Source organism: Neovison vison, chromosome 1, assembly GCF_020171115.1.
Source record: "Neovison vison isolate M4711 chromosome 1, ASM_NN_V1, whole genome shotgun sequence".
NCBI classification, from domain to species: domain Eukaryota; kingdom Metazoa; phylum Chordata; class Mammalia; order Carnivora; family Mustelidae; genus Neogale; species Neogale vison.
The window spans coordinates 30,818,962-30,833,455 of NC_058091.1; the positions used below are offsets into that span (position 1 = coordinate 30,818,962).

At 38.5% G+C, this 14,494-nt stretch overlaps 1 protein-coding gene across 1 annotated transcript in view; it reads left to right on the plus strand.

The window, feature by feature from the left end:
• The window catches only part of SIM1 (SIM bHLH transcription factor 1), a 73,599-nt gene extending 59,398 nt beyond the window's left edge, over positions 1-14,201 (plus strand). The window contains exons 11-12 of the mRNA XM_044245025.1: positions 5,864-6,266; positions 8,321-14,201. Coding sequence (XP_044100960.1) covers positions 5,864-6,266; positions 8,321-9,051 — 1,134 coding nt within the window. The 3' untranslated portion in view covers positions 9,052-14,201. The remainder of the gene's footprint in view (positions 1-5,863; positions 6,267-8,320) is intronic.
• The last annotated feature ends 293 nt before the right edge of the window (positions 14,202-14,494 follow it).

Sequence of the window (14,494 nt, forward strand, 5' to 3'; positions counted from 1 at the left end):
TTGCCCAGGAATGCGAATGTGTTCACTGCGGCTGAAATGTGTGCTTAAAAATGGGTACAACTAAAAAAAAAAATTTTTTTTTTGTAAGACTAAACATTTTATGTGCATTTTAAAATTTTAAAAAGAAAGAGCACGGTAACAAAGAGGACCAGAGGGGCCTCTGGGAGGATCAGTCTGTTAAGCATCCAACTCTTGGCTTTGGTGCAGGTCACGCACTCAGGGTTGTGGGATCCAGCCCTGAGCTCAGCTCTGAGTCCGCTTGAGACTCTCTCTTTCCCTCGGACCCTCCTCCTTGCGCTTTCTCTCTCTCTCAAATAAATAAATAAATCTTAGGGGAGAAAAGAGAACTAGGATGTGGAAAAAAAGGTACTGTTCTAGACATTTATGTATAGGTTTTTGTGTGAATATAATTTTCCTTTATCTGAAAAATGTTCAGGATTGCTTATGGTAGTTGTAGGTTTAGTTTTAGTTTTTGTTTGTTTGTTTGTTTTTAGAAACTACCAGACTATTTTCCAGGGCAGATGTACAATTTAACATTCCCATCAACAATGTACGGATGATCCAATTTTCCTACATGTTTGTCAGCATATGTTGTCACTATTTTTTTTTAATTTAAAATTTTTATTTTTTTAACTTTTTAAAAAAGATTTTGCTTATTTATTTGAGAGAGAGAATGAGAGAGAATATGAGAAGGGGGAGTGTCAGAAGGAGAAGAAGATTCCCCGCCAAGCAGGGAGCCTGATGCGGGACTCGATCCTAGGACTCCAGGATCATGACCTGAGCTGAAGGCAGTCGCTTAACCAACTGAGCCACCAAGGAGCCCAGTTGTTGTCACTATTTTTAATTTTAGCCAGTCTAATAGGTATATAGTGATATTTCATTGTGGTTTTAATTTGCATCTCCCTAATTGCTAATGATATTGAACATCTTTTCATGTGATTGTCATCTTATTATCTACTTGGTGAAATGGCTCTTCAGGTCTTTTACCCCCTTTTTTTTATTATTGAGTTTTGAGAGTTCTTTATATTCTAGATTATAGTCCTTTTGTTGGGTATGTGGTTTTGAAATGTTTTCTCCTAGTCTGCAGCTTTTCTTTTCATCCTCTTAACAAAATCTTTTACAAAGCGTAAGTTTTCAATTTTGATCAAGTCCAATTTACCAAAAAGTTTTTTAATACACATGTTTTTGTACTAAGTCTAAAAAATCATTACCTAGTCCCAGATTTTAAAGATTTTCTTCTGTTTGTTATTTTCTAAAAGTTTTACAATTTTATATTTCTATTTTTAAGTTTTTTATATATTTATATTTTATATTTAAGTCTGTGATCCACTGAGTTAATTTTTATATAAGGTATGAGACCTGGGTTGAGGTTCATTTTATTTTTGCCTGTGGATGTCTAATTATTTCAGCAACCATTTGTTGAGAATCTGTCTTTCCTCTGTTGAATTGTTTTTGCACCTTTGTAAAAAATTGGTTGGGCGTATTTGTATGGTTTCCTTTATGGGTTCTGTATTCTGTTTTATTGATCTGTACATGTATTTCTCCATCAATACCACACAGTTATGATGGTAAGTCTTGAAGTTGATTTTCTCTTTCACTATATTCTTCTTTTTCAAATTGTTCTGACAGTTCTAGTTCCTTTGCCTTCTACATAAACACTATGTGTGTATTGAGCCTTTTCTATCTTCTTTCAACTACTTCGACCTTTTAATTTTCTGTATCCAATTTTTGTATTCTTACATGTTTTCCAACTTATCTTCAATTTCCCTCATTAAATGTCCATTCAAATCTATACTTTTCTTCACAACTTGCAACTTATTCTTCACTTATTCAATTTCTGTGTGTTTGGTCAGTTTTCATTGTCTTTTTTCCTCTTTTGTTATTGTTGTTGTTGTTGTTAGGTGGGGTTTTGGGGTCCATCGCTTAGTTTTAACACTTCTGGTTCTGAGCATGTGCGCCCAAGTACATCGCGTGTGCTTGTTAAAGGTTCTTATTTTAGGTTGGTGTGTTGTCTTACAACTTTCCTTTGTGACATAGTTGGTTATTTGATGAGAATTTTTATCAGCTGAGATGACTGGGTTTCCATTTCATGTTTTGTTTTCCTACAGAAGTTTTATAGAGAGTTTAATATTTCCCCCTACTCCTTAGCATTTCATGGGTTGAGTTAACTATTTAAAGAGCACCCTATCTTATCAATATTGTGAAATAAGTTGTGTAAATGGATGACGACAGTGGTAGAGAGGAAAGAAGGGATTCACCGGTCTTTTTTTTCCTTTTCTTTTCTATTTTCTGGATTTCTAGTTTCCCCCTTTCCTCCTTTCCTTTCACTGCTATCTCCTTTCGGACACAACGCATTCTCAATTTACATTTTTCTATTATGAAAACGATACTTGTCCCAGGCTGCTGCCTTAGATTTTGTTTGATTTTGAGCCCTTTCCCTGTGGCCAGTATGGTGATCTACCAGGGACTGACTTCTGTTCTTATTTTAGCACTTACTTGTGATGTATTTTTTCTTTCTGTGGACAATTTTGTCTGTTTTGCCTTTGTCCTAAACTCACTCACTCTCTCTCTCTCTCTCTTTCTCACAAACTGCTCTCTTTCTCTCTTCTCTGGTTGACATCTCACTCTCAGAGTTTCGTATACCTGCCCTTACCCTGCTCTCTGGACCCACAGGTTCATAGTGTTTGCTGTTTGACTTTTTATTTTTATTTTTTATAAATTGAGATTTAGCATACTCTCTGCCTCTCAGTAATGCCAATAGCCTGGGTCATGGGTGATTCCATTTGTGCTCTTTGTTCTAGGGGTAGTATTTGTGAAGAGGTACACATTCAAATGGCTGCCATTATCCTGTCAGAAGCCTCTAGAATATAATAATTTATTGACCAAAAGGCATCATGTAGTCCCTATAAAACTTGTGCTTTAAGGGGACACTTGGGGGAACATTTACATAATAGTAAAATAAAACTTACATAACAACTTTCTTTTTATAACCATGACAATAAAAATTCCTGGACTTGGATTATAGTTCTAAATAATTTATCTCCTTTAAATCAGTAAAATATAAGGACAGGCACAGGAATCCTATGTTTTAACACTAGAAAGGATACCGAATAATGATTCTATCATGTAGAATGTTAAAGCTGAAAGAAAAGTTAGAGAGCATCTAACCTAATCCAATATATCATTTATGGGGGAGCCTAAGAAAGTTAAAGTAATTTGCCCAAGGTTACCCTGACAGTTACTAGCAGGGGTGGATCTGGAATCTGGTTCTTTTGGTTCCCTGTACCTATTTTCTCTTCCGTTAAATGGCCCCCATTCTGGTTTTGCCTTTGATAAGTTAAGTATCTTCATGAGCCTTTTCCTGTTGAGACAAAAGAAATTAAATTACTTGCCCAAGGTTGTATATGTAGTAAGCAGCAAAGGTAGGTATGAGGTCTTCCTCACACTTCCACTGAGTGTGTGGCACATTCCGCATGTACTGGCCGCCTGCCTTTCTTTCCTCTCTCTCTTCCCTCTAAGACTTGATAAACACCTGAAATTTTTTCAGATCAATGTGTGGGTCTCTAGGGTTCTCAACAGAGTTTACATCCAGTGCCATTCATTTTAAAGGGGTGAATGTGGCTCAGAGGATTGATGATACACGCAGGTGCAGGTTTACAGGTCTTGAAAAACAAAGGTTTGCATCTAGTCTTTTGCTCTGTACCGATCTTCTTGGTCTAACTCAACCACCCAACTTCCGCCTGCTTCAAGGACAGTGTACTTGCTGTCATAGTTTCCTGACTATTGACAAGAGGCTTATCCATCAAATTCTTCTTTGGGTGCTCTTGAAACATGTACCTCATGTATGCCAGGGTTGCCTTGTGTTGAATTTTCTTTGTGAGTGAAGGACAGAATGTTCTTCTGTGCTGCGCCAATAGTACTTTCCCATACACACTCAGGGAAAGCTTTTTCCCCTCTCAACAAGGCTCAAAAGTCTTGACTGGAGTACTTCAGAAATAGGCCTGGTTTATACTTTTATCAAAACAAGAAGAGTCTGGGCAATTCCTAGCTTGGAAAAGCAATGATGATCTGAAATTTTCCTAGGCAGGTGCACAAATGGTGTTACCAAAGGGCAAATGTATGGCACTCTGATCCCCCTCAATAAGGAAAGGGGTTCCAACATTCCCTCAGTGAAAGTGAAGGTGGTGTCTCATAAAATGAGAGCCCAGTGTTCATGGGGAGAAAAGGCTGAGGGCAGATGGTAGTGTGATGTAGGGAAATGGTACTTTGGGTGCCTTGTGGTTCTTCAGGGAAAGAAGTTGCGTTTACTATTTTCTTTTCTTGGTGGCATATGCCGATAGTCCATATGTACTCTTGGAAAATAAAGTAATAATGAGGTATGGTAACAGAAAGATCTTGAGCTTGGAATTTGTGTAGAACTCCTTCCTGATCATGCTGTGTTATTAGCAGACTTTGGGGTTCACCCAGAACCTCTGTACCACATCTCTCTGGCTCCAAGAGTCCCTAGCCAGAGCTGCCTGAATTTCTCCTGGCCCCCCCACAGCACCACACATCCATCCCTCTTTCTCCTGGGATAAGAAAAAAAATGTAATGAACTCATATTTTGGTTCCAGAGACTATATTTTGGTTCCTGCTTCTTTTCTGGAAATGTCTCTAACACCGGATCCTTTTCTCTCTCCTCTTTTCCTTGACAGTGTTTTGTCTGTAAAACATGGTTGGAGGGCAGGCTTTGAGCCAGGTGGACCGCAGGAGGCCGTTCCATCTTACTAGAACACTCAGTGATTCAGTTTTCCCATCTGTAAAATAGAGCCCTCTTACTGCCCAGGAGGTTGTGAGGATTCAGTGATAGAATGTATGTACCATGATTAGCAACCACCAGACACACTGTAAGGTCTCAGTAAATGGCACCTATGATTATCAGAACAGGTAACCTCGGTATGGGACCCAGACTCGAGTTTAGCTTTGTGTAACCAAAACCTGGTAGAAACTATATTATTAATTGGAGTGGCTCATGAGGAACTTCCAACTGAGCATATCTCCTAGGGAGGTCTGCGGAACCTCTGGCATTTTCTTTCAATGCCAGATCAGATAACTGACAGCCGATGAGCGCTATGACTCCAACGAGGCACAGTACTGTGCGGCTGTTTTATCCTGAGGATCCCAGCATACTTAGAGTTTTACCTAGGAAAGGAAGAAATGCTTCCTAGTGATTCGGTTCAGCCCATATGTGCCAGTCTTTTTAAAAGTTATATTGCCATGGAATTAGTTAAGCCTTCATTAGCTGTCCTAGCATGTATCCTGCATGGCCCTTGGGGAGTTCACAGGCCAGTGTGAAGAGTGAAGGTACAGCACTTTGGGCCTTATTTTTCTTTTGTTTTTAAGTTAAGAAAAAAAAAATCTGAACAGCGAATGGGAATAAAATATGGGGCTTTCTTGGGCTCTCCCTCTGGCAATACCATGTGAGAAGGGATGGAGGACTTGGGTTTGAATTTTGACTCTGCCACCTGCTCACCTGTGGCCTTGAGCAAATCATTTTCTCTCTTGGGCCTTAGTTTCTCTATTCATGCAATGGGTCACTAATATCTTCGTTAAAGGGTTGATAGAAGAACGAGGTGAGGTCACTCACGTGAAGCCCTTCTGCTCTGCCTGGTGTTTAGTTCCTCCATCCCTGTCATTACCACGTTTACCTCCTGTGTGACTAATTAAGTGATTCCCAGTGCCTAGTGTGGGGCTAGCGTTTGTAGAGTTTATTTTGGTGCTTTTAAGGTCAACATGACCTTCATGGTGTATGGCTGAGTAAAAAGGCTTTCTTTCCCCCCCTTTTTTTTTAAAAAATGTACTTTTTTCATTCTCTTGGTTTCAGTATTCAGGATTTCACACGGAAAGATCTGAGTCTGATCACGACAGCCAGTGGGGTGGAAGTCCCCTGACCGACACGGCCTCGCCTCAGCTCCTGGACCCCGCAGAGAGACCGGGCTCTCAGCACGACGCGTCGTGCGCCTACAGACAGTTCTCTGACCGCAGCTCTCTGTGCTACGGCTTTGCACTGGACCATTCCAGGCTGGTGGAGGAGAGGCATTTCCACACGCAGGCCTGCGAGGGAGGCCGGTGTGAGGCAGGCAGGTACTTCCTGGGCACGCCGCAGGCCGGGAGGGAGCCCTGGTGGGGCTCTCGCGCAGCCTTGCCCCTGACCAAGTCTTCCCCAGAAAGCAGAGAAGCCTATGAAAACAGCATGCCTCACATCGCTTCCGTCCACAGGATCCACGGTAAGGGCAGCTGAAATGAGTCCTGAGCTGGCAGCATTGGGCTCCTGGGCAGGTTTCTGAGATTCTAGGTTTGACGCCGCAGGGACTGACCCAGTGGTTTTCTCCTTTGAATTGATAAATCAGGAAATGGCATCAGTGGGGTTTTACAAAGGGCAGCCACTCTATTTAGGTGTATTAATCTTGCTCATGCTTGCCAGGTGCATTTATTTTTGACATGTGAGTAAAAATGATTCCCAGTGTAAACATCATAAAAACTGTAGAAATTAAGTGAAAGTCAAATATTGAGTAAGTCCGTTGAACATGGGATATGTATGCGTTTACATTTCTTGCGTATGATTTTCTTCTGTATTCGGATGCTTCAAAAGTAGACCTCTGTAGTTTTGGGGCTTATCAGCAGTGCTTCTCAGTGAGGCCGCCACTGACCTCCTGGGGAGGCCAGGCTTTGCTGTACGGTCTGTCGCTCACGTCACAGGTGGTTGAACCCTCCGCTGGGCCTTAAATACTGGTAACCACCCCCTCCTGCATTATTATGAAAACCCATAATGTCTTCTGTGGGTGAAAGATGGAATGATATAGAGAACCCATGGAGATTTTCACCGTGGGATTATTGTACAGTTTTACAACACATAGAAACGGGCACTGTGGTGGAAGCTTTTAGGGTCAATAACGTTCTTCTTTGTTCATTTCAAAGTAAACTGGTGAGGGAGAGCCCGTTCTGTCCATTCCAGACTTGAGCCCGGACTGGTCTCTGACACCCTCCCTGTTTCATTAAAAGTCAGTGACATTAAGGTTGCTCTAACAGAGTACTATTACCCTTCTTGCTGGGTCTTTAGGGTCTTTAGGGAAACGTGCTGAACAATGTTGTATTCACCCGTAGTCTCCGTCAGACACCACCCAGGCACTGACGTCCTTCCACGAAGGATTTTCATTTGTTTCTGTTTTTGCTTTTTATTTTTCTGCTTTTGCTTTGAGTTTCTCTAGTATGGTAGACTGGTAATGGAAACCCAGGGCAAAGGGCAATTGCTTGCCAAAGAATGGAGTGAAGTGAAAATCCTGGCTTAACCTACATGGTCTGGAAGAAAATATTAGAAATAAAATAAGAAGAAACTGGAAAAGGAAAGCAATGAACAGTGTGATCCAGGGCTTCTCTTCTGCATTAAGCAGTTTACAGCTTTCATATGTCCCTTCCTGCTTTCTTTTCCCTTTTTCTATTGACTTCACACTGCTTTAAGAATAATGTAGCTTATGGAATATATTTTGAATGCATTGTTCCTTTGTATTAGATTTCTCTCTGGGGTTCAGAACAGATTGCTATTAACATTTTAAATATTTATTTGTTCTTTACCTTACTTCAGAAACTAAGATACCAGAGTTACTGTATGAGTATATGTGAAACTGAGATTTTTATCTCTAGATTTGAAGAGACAATATTTATATTTTTGATTGGGACAAGATATCTATATCCATGCATGCATGTACACATATATGTACTTCTGAATATATATGCACTTATCTAACCCTCGAATGGTTTTAAAACTAACATTAGAGTTTTATTGTAATTCTACTTAGGATACACTTAATGATTTTAACATTTTAGATGATTTATTTAGAATTGGGAAGGTAGTCCAGTCTCTATCATTGTCTTCCTCAAACTCAATGGAAAGCATTTTCTAAGCATAACATTTCTCTAGAAAGTCTCATCAACCAAATGTTATGCATTTTTCTTTTATTATTTGCAGTCAGACAGGTCCAACAATATGCATACATGGAGAAGTATAAACACTCTTATCATTTTGTTAATTGGCCTCTAGGACCCATGGGCAAGGTTTACTTTCTAAAAAACTTGTGATAAACTTCATCTGCACTTAAAAGCCACTGAAAACTATGAATGCCAGTACAATACATTGACGCTTTGTCGTGAGCCTACGTCTGTTTCAAATATTGGTGCATATATTTAAAATGAAAGATGAAGTTTTCTTTAATAGGAAAAAGAAACACACAGTTTTGGGGGTCAATTTTGAGACCATTTACTTTTTTCTTTTTCTAATTTCTAGGGCGAGGTCATTGGGATGAAGATAGTGTGGTCAGTTCTCCAGACCCTGGGTCTGCCAGCGAATCAGGTGACCGATACCGCACTGAGCAGTATCAAAGTAGCCCACACGAACCTAGCAAAATTGAAACTCTGATAAGAGCCACCCAGCAAATGATTAAAGAAGAAGAGAACAGATTGCAGCTAAGGAAGGCCCCCCCAGACCAACTGGCTTCCATTAATGGAGCTGGGAAAAAACACTCCCTGTGTTTTGCAAACTACCAACAGCCCCCGCCAGCGGGGGAAGTCTGCCACAGCTCGGCTCTTGCCAACACTTCACCGTGTGACCACATCCAGCAGAGAGAGGGAAAGATGCTGAGCCCTCACGAAAATGACTATGACAACAGTCCCACTGCACTGTCTCGAATAAGTAGTCCCAATTCGGATCGCATTTCAAAATCCAGTTTGATCCTAGCTAAAGACTATCTACATTCGGACATGTCTCCGCATCAGACAGCAGGAGACCATCCTGCCGTCTCTCCAAACTGCTTTGGTTCTCACCGGCAGTATTTTGATAAGCATGCTTACACATTAACTGGATATGCCCTGGAGCACTTATATGACAGTGAAACCATTAGAAACTATTCCTTGGGCTGTAATGGCTCACACTTTGATGTAACTTCCCATCTAAGGATGCAGCCAGACCCGGCACAAGGACACAAGGGAACATCTGTTATAATAACCAATGGAAGCTGATGTTTTTTTTCTAAAATATTTTGTTCTTTAAGGCTCTCTGAAACATATTTATAGTTTAATGCCCCATTACCAGCATTTACTATGCCACAGATGGTTAGAGAGGATAATTTAAGTTACTGGATATTTGACATGTGTTCCTGTGAAATCAAAGAGCACTAGCATTCAGGGTTACATGCAGATAATGGAGTTAAATGAATACATAAATTGCCCCTCTAATTATATGGGAACCAGAATAGATAAATTTTGATTTGAGAAGTACTTGTGTAGATTAAATGAGCATATATACCACATTAAAGGACTTGTAGAAGACAGCATTGCACTGGGATGCTCCAGTAAACCTCACACACACAGACCACCGTCCACACACTGCTGTGTACACTTTACATGCAGGAATGTTGACTGTAGACCTTAAATACAACCCAAATGGGTACGTTTTCTTAACCCTAGCACATTAAGCTTATTAAAGAAATTTCCATTCCTAAAATAACTGAGAGAAAGAGAGAGAGCTACATCTTGTAAACTGGTTTCTTGGTTGTGGTTTCAACCAGTCAGCCCATTTGGTTCAGGCATAAATTAGGGAAATGGTTCCGGGTATGGTACAAGAATGAGTTTCCACCTGGTATCCATCCATTAGAAGCAATCAGGAAGTGGTGATTTTTCACCTTTTGAGTTAGACGAGGAACAGGATCACACTGACATAGCAGTAAGGGTTTTCTAAGTAAAAGGACTAAGATGTTGGGACACACATCAAAAACCTGGTGCGTCCAATTGGAAATAGTTTAGGAAAGATGGAAAGGCCAGAGACAGAGAGAAATGAAATGATATCTCAACACAAAAATTTAAGCCTCTAAATACGTAATCAATATATTTGAGGCTATAAAACCAACCAAATAAAAGACTCAAACCAATCCATCAAGCAAAAAAAGGCCGGTAAGTGCAAAAAAGAACTAAGGAAAGCCAGTGGAGGGCTACATGGCGGCAGTGTGAACAAGAACATTTCAGAGCACAGATGTGCAAATGCGACAACATGTGGAAAGCCTCAGGGAGAGCCCAAGATAAAAGCTTGGGCTGATGGACAGGTGGCCAAAAGGGTAAGAGTCACTTCAAATGAAGCAACACACAAAGCGCTCGTTTCCCCTATTGTCTGTGAACGATGGAAACAACGAACTAGGTGTTAAGTTCGTGCGATACGGTAGAAAACCCAGCAGACTTGAATGCAAGATCTCTGGGTTCCAGTCCTGGCCCTGGCTGTGAGTTAGTTTGGGAATATTGATGTATCGCTCACTGTGCCTGGGCCCTACTTTCTTTGTCTGTATGGCCCTTCTGACGTGCCCTGGTTCTGTGGATCATCGGTGCAGCAGAATTCGAGTTGTTGACCCATTAGCTCTCCACTGTCAGTTGTCAAGACCATCATTCTGACTTGTCTGCACTCCTGCAGAGGTCCAGGTTCTTTGTAACTTCTGCCAGTACATGGGTTCTTTTAGGCATGTGTAATTATAGTCAACTTTCTGGTTCAGCCAGAATGTGGATGGTAAAAACTGGTGAGGGAATAGGAAAACAAGGACGATTTATTCCATGCACTAGTCTCTAGTAATCAAAGCAAAGTTAAATCATGCAAGTGATTAGAGAAGTTTCTTAGGCAGTATTTCCTAGGCGTCCCATGCCTGCAACCCTTGCCATCTGCAAGGAGGGGAATGTATTGGAAGAAATGGACTCATGATTTTGAAGACAGAACATGACACTGACCACTCAGGGATTAGTACTCTAGTTTCCTCATTTAACACAGTTATTTGGCAGTTTATAGGTAGGCGACAATCTGAATGATGATAATCTGAGAGATGAAGAGGGGGTCATTTGTATATGACAACAGAAGTGACATGAAATTAAATAAGTATTTCTTGGGTATGACATAGCGACATTTGTGTCATAAAGGGAAAAAGTGTAAGTGAGAAAGTTAGTGGTTATCGTATATACTTTCAAAAAAATTCAAAGAACAAGAAAAACTACATATTAAACTATGGAAGGAAAAAGCGTGTAGTGATTTTGAGAAGAATATTCATGAAAAACCTCTGGAATACTTAAAATGGATTTTTGATCAATTTGAAACATGAAATAAGGTTTTAGGAATGCTAAAGTTTTGGGGGAATTCTGTAGGTGGGTAAGTGGTTCAAAAATACAGATATCGGAAGAATATGGTGTATTTTGGAAAGGAAATCTATACGGATGGGTTTTACTGATGGACATACACTCTACCAAAAATAAATAGAGTCCTCAGAATCAAGGAAAAGGAACTGATATGAAAGAAAAGAACACCATTGAAGTGAAATCCTAAAGTGGCAGATAGTTAATTGGTGAAAAATAGATTATGCACTCTACCAATAGGGGATAATCAGAAGAAATAATGCTCTTTAAAACGGTATGACCAATATTTTTAAGTGAAGACAGAAATATCTATGTTACATCCTAATTAAAAATTTTGGCAGGCGACTCAGTTTTAAATACAAACAGTTTATTTAATTTATAGGTCAGTAATTTTATAGTGGCAGATTTATTACATTACATATAATGCCTTCCAGGTCCACAGTATTATAAGCTTACAATTTTTGCAATGTGGCATGATTATTACAAAATGGCCCCAAAATAAGATGAGATAGTTTATGACAAAGTATCTTTTTAATGTACACAATGTGTTAAAATGTATTTATAATCTACATTATCTTGTTCTGCCCAGGAACATATTTCCTCATAATGAAGATGTCAACTGTGTCTTTTTAAAATATGGGATGTAAAATGCATATGTTCCCAATAACTTACTTAGTTAAAGTTAAATTGGCCTTAGTTTTAATCCTTGAGTTCCATAACTTTGCTAAATGTTGAGAATCATGATACTCGATAGAAATAGAGAAGTATGATTCTTCTATCACATCTGGATTCATAAAAATGTGCTATATCCAATTGCTAGTGTAATAGGTAGCAATTCATTAGATGATACAAAGTTCATGTTTTCTAGTAATAGTAAGAATATCCTTATCGCCCATTTTACCTACCTGTCAGACCTAATTTAACAATTTGGATGACCAAAGAAATAAATAAATACTTCCCCAATGTTCCTTGAGAAAATTCTATTAAAACTATTGAGAATATACAGATTTGATGTATTATTTTTGGATGCATAATATTAATGTCATAAACACTACAGATGGACATTTAGGTGTTGTTCAGTTTCACAAATCTTTTGACCTACTATGCTGAATATAACAGGCTATCTTTTCTAAACCATAATTGCCTGATCTAGGATAATATGATAGAGTGCTGATGTGACATTCAAAATGAGACAGGATGGAATAAGTAATTAACTTTCAGTGTTTATACAGAAAATCCACTGATTCTCTCTTGATTATATTTTATAGGGCTAGACTATTTCCATCAGGTACTATTCTTAATTCTCTCTACACCCTGCTGCCACATGCTGCCTTTGGGCAGAGAATCCCACTTAAAATAAGCTTTAATGGGATCTTCCAGAAAAGGATAATATGCTCCATTTTATTCATTTTCTTTTCTTTTTTAAATGAGGGGTAAGGATCTATTCAATAAAAGGTCATTTGGAAAACATGCATAGTTATCTTAAAATAAAATGAAACGCTTTTTACCATCCAAGATCTAGACCTTGGTTTAGACAAGTTTGATAGAAGACACTACAGCTAAAGAGACATTCTGAATACAGTTATGTTGTTTTATAGCTCACTCTCCCTTTCAAGAGCAGGACATGACTAAGATATTCAGTGCAATTCTATTAGTACTAGTAGTGTTTGGAAGTGACAGAGTGAATGCTGATACTTGGAAAAGTGATGATTTGGTTATTTGGGAGTTACTTAACTTGCCCAGTGGACTAGCTTACACTTTAATACACTTTCTTTGCTTTAAACAAGTTTGAATGCCCAACTTTGGTTCCTCAGTTCATTCAAACCATAGAACATAGATATACATTTTATTTTCTGAATGATTTAAAGAATGTAAATCCTATGGCTCTCCAAATAAGTGATTCAATTTTCATGTAAATGTCAGTTTTTGTGAATAGGGATTTGACTCTAAGACAGCAGAACCTACTGGTTAGTTCTTACTGGAACATGCATTGTGGATAAAAGATCATTCTAAACTTTAAATGAATGACAGGACAACTATGGGCACATGCAAAGGGTATCTTACAAAGAAAATGTTCTTGGGGGAAATGACCATGTGGCGCTCATTTCTTGTGCACAGGAGTTGTACGGGTAGTGCTTAACTCAAAATGTGATATTGTGCTCATATTAAATAGGGGTTTGTTCCTTCTCTAGGACTGTATGCAGAAAGGCTACACGTGTGTGTGTGTGTATCTCTATACACACATATTTATGTGTATATACATGTGTGTATATACATATGTGTGTATATATATGTGTATATATATATACACACACACACAGTTGTAAAGCAAGTAACAAGATTCTGTTCTGCTGTGCTCTTTAAAAACTGATGGTTCACACAAGAAACCCTAAAACTTTTGAACCAAACACTTACAATTTAATTTATTGCAAAAATTTTGCTGCATGGGACTTTGCTTTCATATATCTATATAGTGGAGAATTTGTCCTAATTTGCTGATCTGGAACACATTTAATCACAGTTGAATTTACACCAACAACCCTGGTGTGTTTACATTTCAAAAGAAATGAAATTGGCGTGGAAAAATTTTTAGAAGTACTGTAACTTTTTTCCGTTTTTTTTTTTTTCCAAAGGGAAATATTTCAAAAAGTGAAACTTATGAGTAGGCACTTCAAAAAAGATAAAAATATTTTATGTTTGTTTTTTGACTGACATGCTATAAAAAGGATTATATTTGTGAAAGAAGATACTGATTGCCAATATTTCAAATACCATCTTGCAATGTATAGTTTTTAGTGGTATCATAGTATAAATCTGTAATTTGAACTTTTACTTTGGAATGTAAAGTAGAAGATATTAGCTATGTCAATGATATCTTGCAAAGTGTTCCCATTTATAATTATTTATATTGTAAATAGCTTTCTGAAGTAAATTTGAAGTTAATGTGCATAAAATGTATTTATTATGTGAGGAATTTTTTTGGTTTAAAATATAGTTACCAATATGCAGTTTGAGTCTGAATTATTCATTGAATGAAAGGTCTCTATAGGACAAAACAGACTGTCCACTAGAAGACTAGAACTGTAAAGAAATAAGAACAATTTTAGTTCTAGATTCTGTTGGAATAGGTAACACATCACACATACACACACACTTTACAGGACCTAGCAATAGAAGCTTACACATATACACAATAGCTATCAAGTAATGGGTCTGATTGTTACTAGATACTAGAAAATGGTTTTCTCAATTTAGAACATCTTAGGAAAGACTCCTGTGTGATTGCCTCTTTGCTAAAATA